Source organism: Micromonas pusilla (genome assembly GCF_000151265.4).
Source record: "Micromonas pusilla CCMP1545 genomic scaffold MICPUCscaffold_3, whole genome shotgun sequence".
Classification (NCBI taxonomy): domain Eukaryota; kingdom Viridiplantae; phylum Chlorophyta; class Mamiellophyceae; order Mamiellales; family Mamiellaceae; genus Micromonas; species Micromonas pusilla.
In genome coordinates this window covers 1-551 of record NW_003315884.1, presented here as the reverse complement: position 1 = coordinate 551, position 551 = coordinate 1, and the positions used below count along the sequence as shown (strand labels likewise).

At 55.9% G+C, this 551-nt stretch overlaps 1 protein-coding gene across 1 annotated transcript; it reads left to right on the top strand.

Moving 5' to 3' along the window:
• Window positions 1-19: 19 nt before the first annotated feature.
• On the top strand, window positions 20-232 carry MICPUCDRAFT_55847 (uncharacterized protein; the record flags this gene model as incomplete). The annotated part of the gene is made up of 1 exon (XM_003057038.1): window positions 20-232. One exon carries the CDS (start codon window positions 20-22, stop codon window positions 230-232), a length of 213 nt encoding a protein of 70 aa, XP_003057084.1.
• Window positions 233-551: the final 319 nt, after the last annotated feature.

Below are 551 nucleotides of genomic sequence, written 5' to 3'. Positions count from 1 at the left end.
CGTCCTCACGACGAACGACATGGCGCCTCCGAGGCGCGGAAGGAGCGCGCGCGATGGCGCGACCGCGGGAGGCGGAGACGGCGTCCGATCGTCGGACGACGCCGTCGTCGGGCGGATCGACGCGCTCGCGGCGGAGAACAGCGCGCTCGCGGCGAAGTGCGACGCGCTCGCGGCGGAGGTGCGCGCGCTGAAGGAGGCCGGGGCGTCGCCGTCGGCGGGGTTTAGGGTTTAGGGTTTAGGGTTTAGGGTTTAGGGTTTAGGGTTTAGGGTTTAGGGTTTAGGGTTTAGGGTTTAGGGTTTAGGGTTTAGGGTTTAGGGTTTAGGGTTTAGGGTTTAGGGTTTAGGGTTTAGGGTTTAGGGTTTAGGGTTTAGGGTTTAGGGTTTAGGGTTTAGGGTTTAGGGTTTAGGGTTTAGGGTTTAGGGTTTAGGGTTTAGGGTTTAGGGTTTAGGGTTTAGGGTTTAAAATTTTCCTTTAGGGTTTAGGGTTTAGGGTTTAGGCTTTAGGGTTTAGGGTTTAGGGTTTAGGGTTTAGGGTTTAGGGTTAGGGTTAG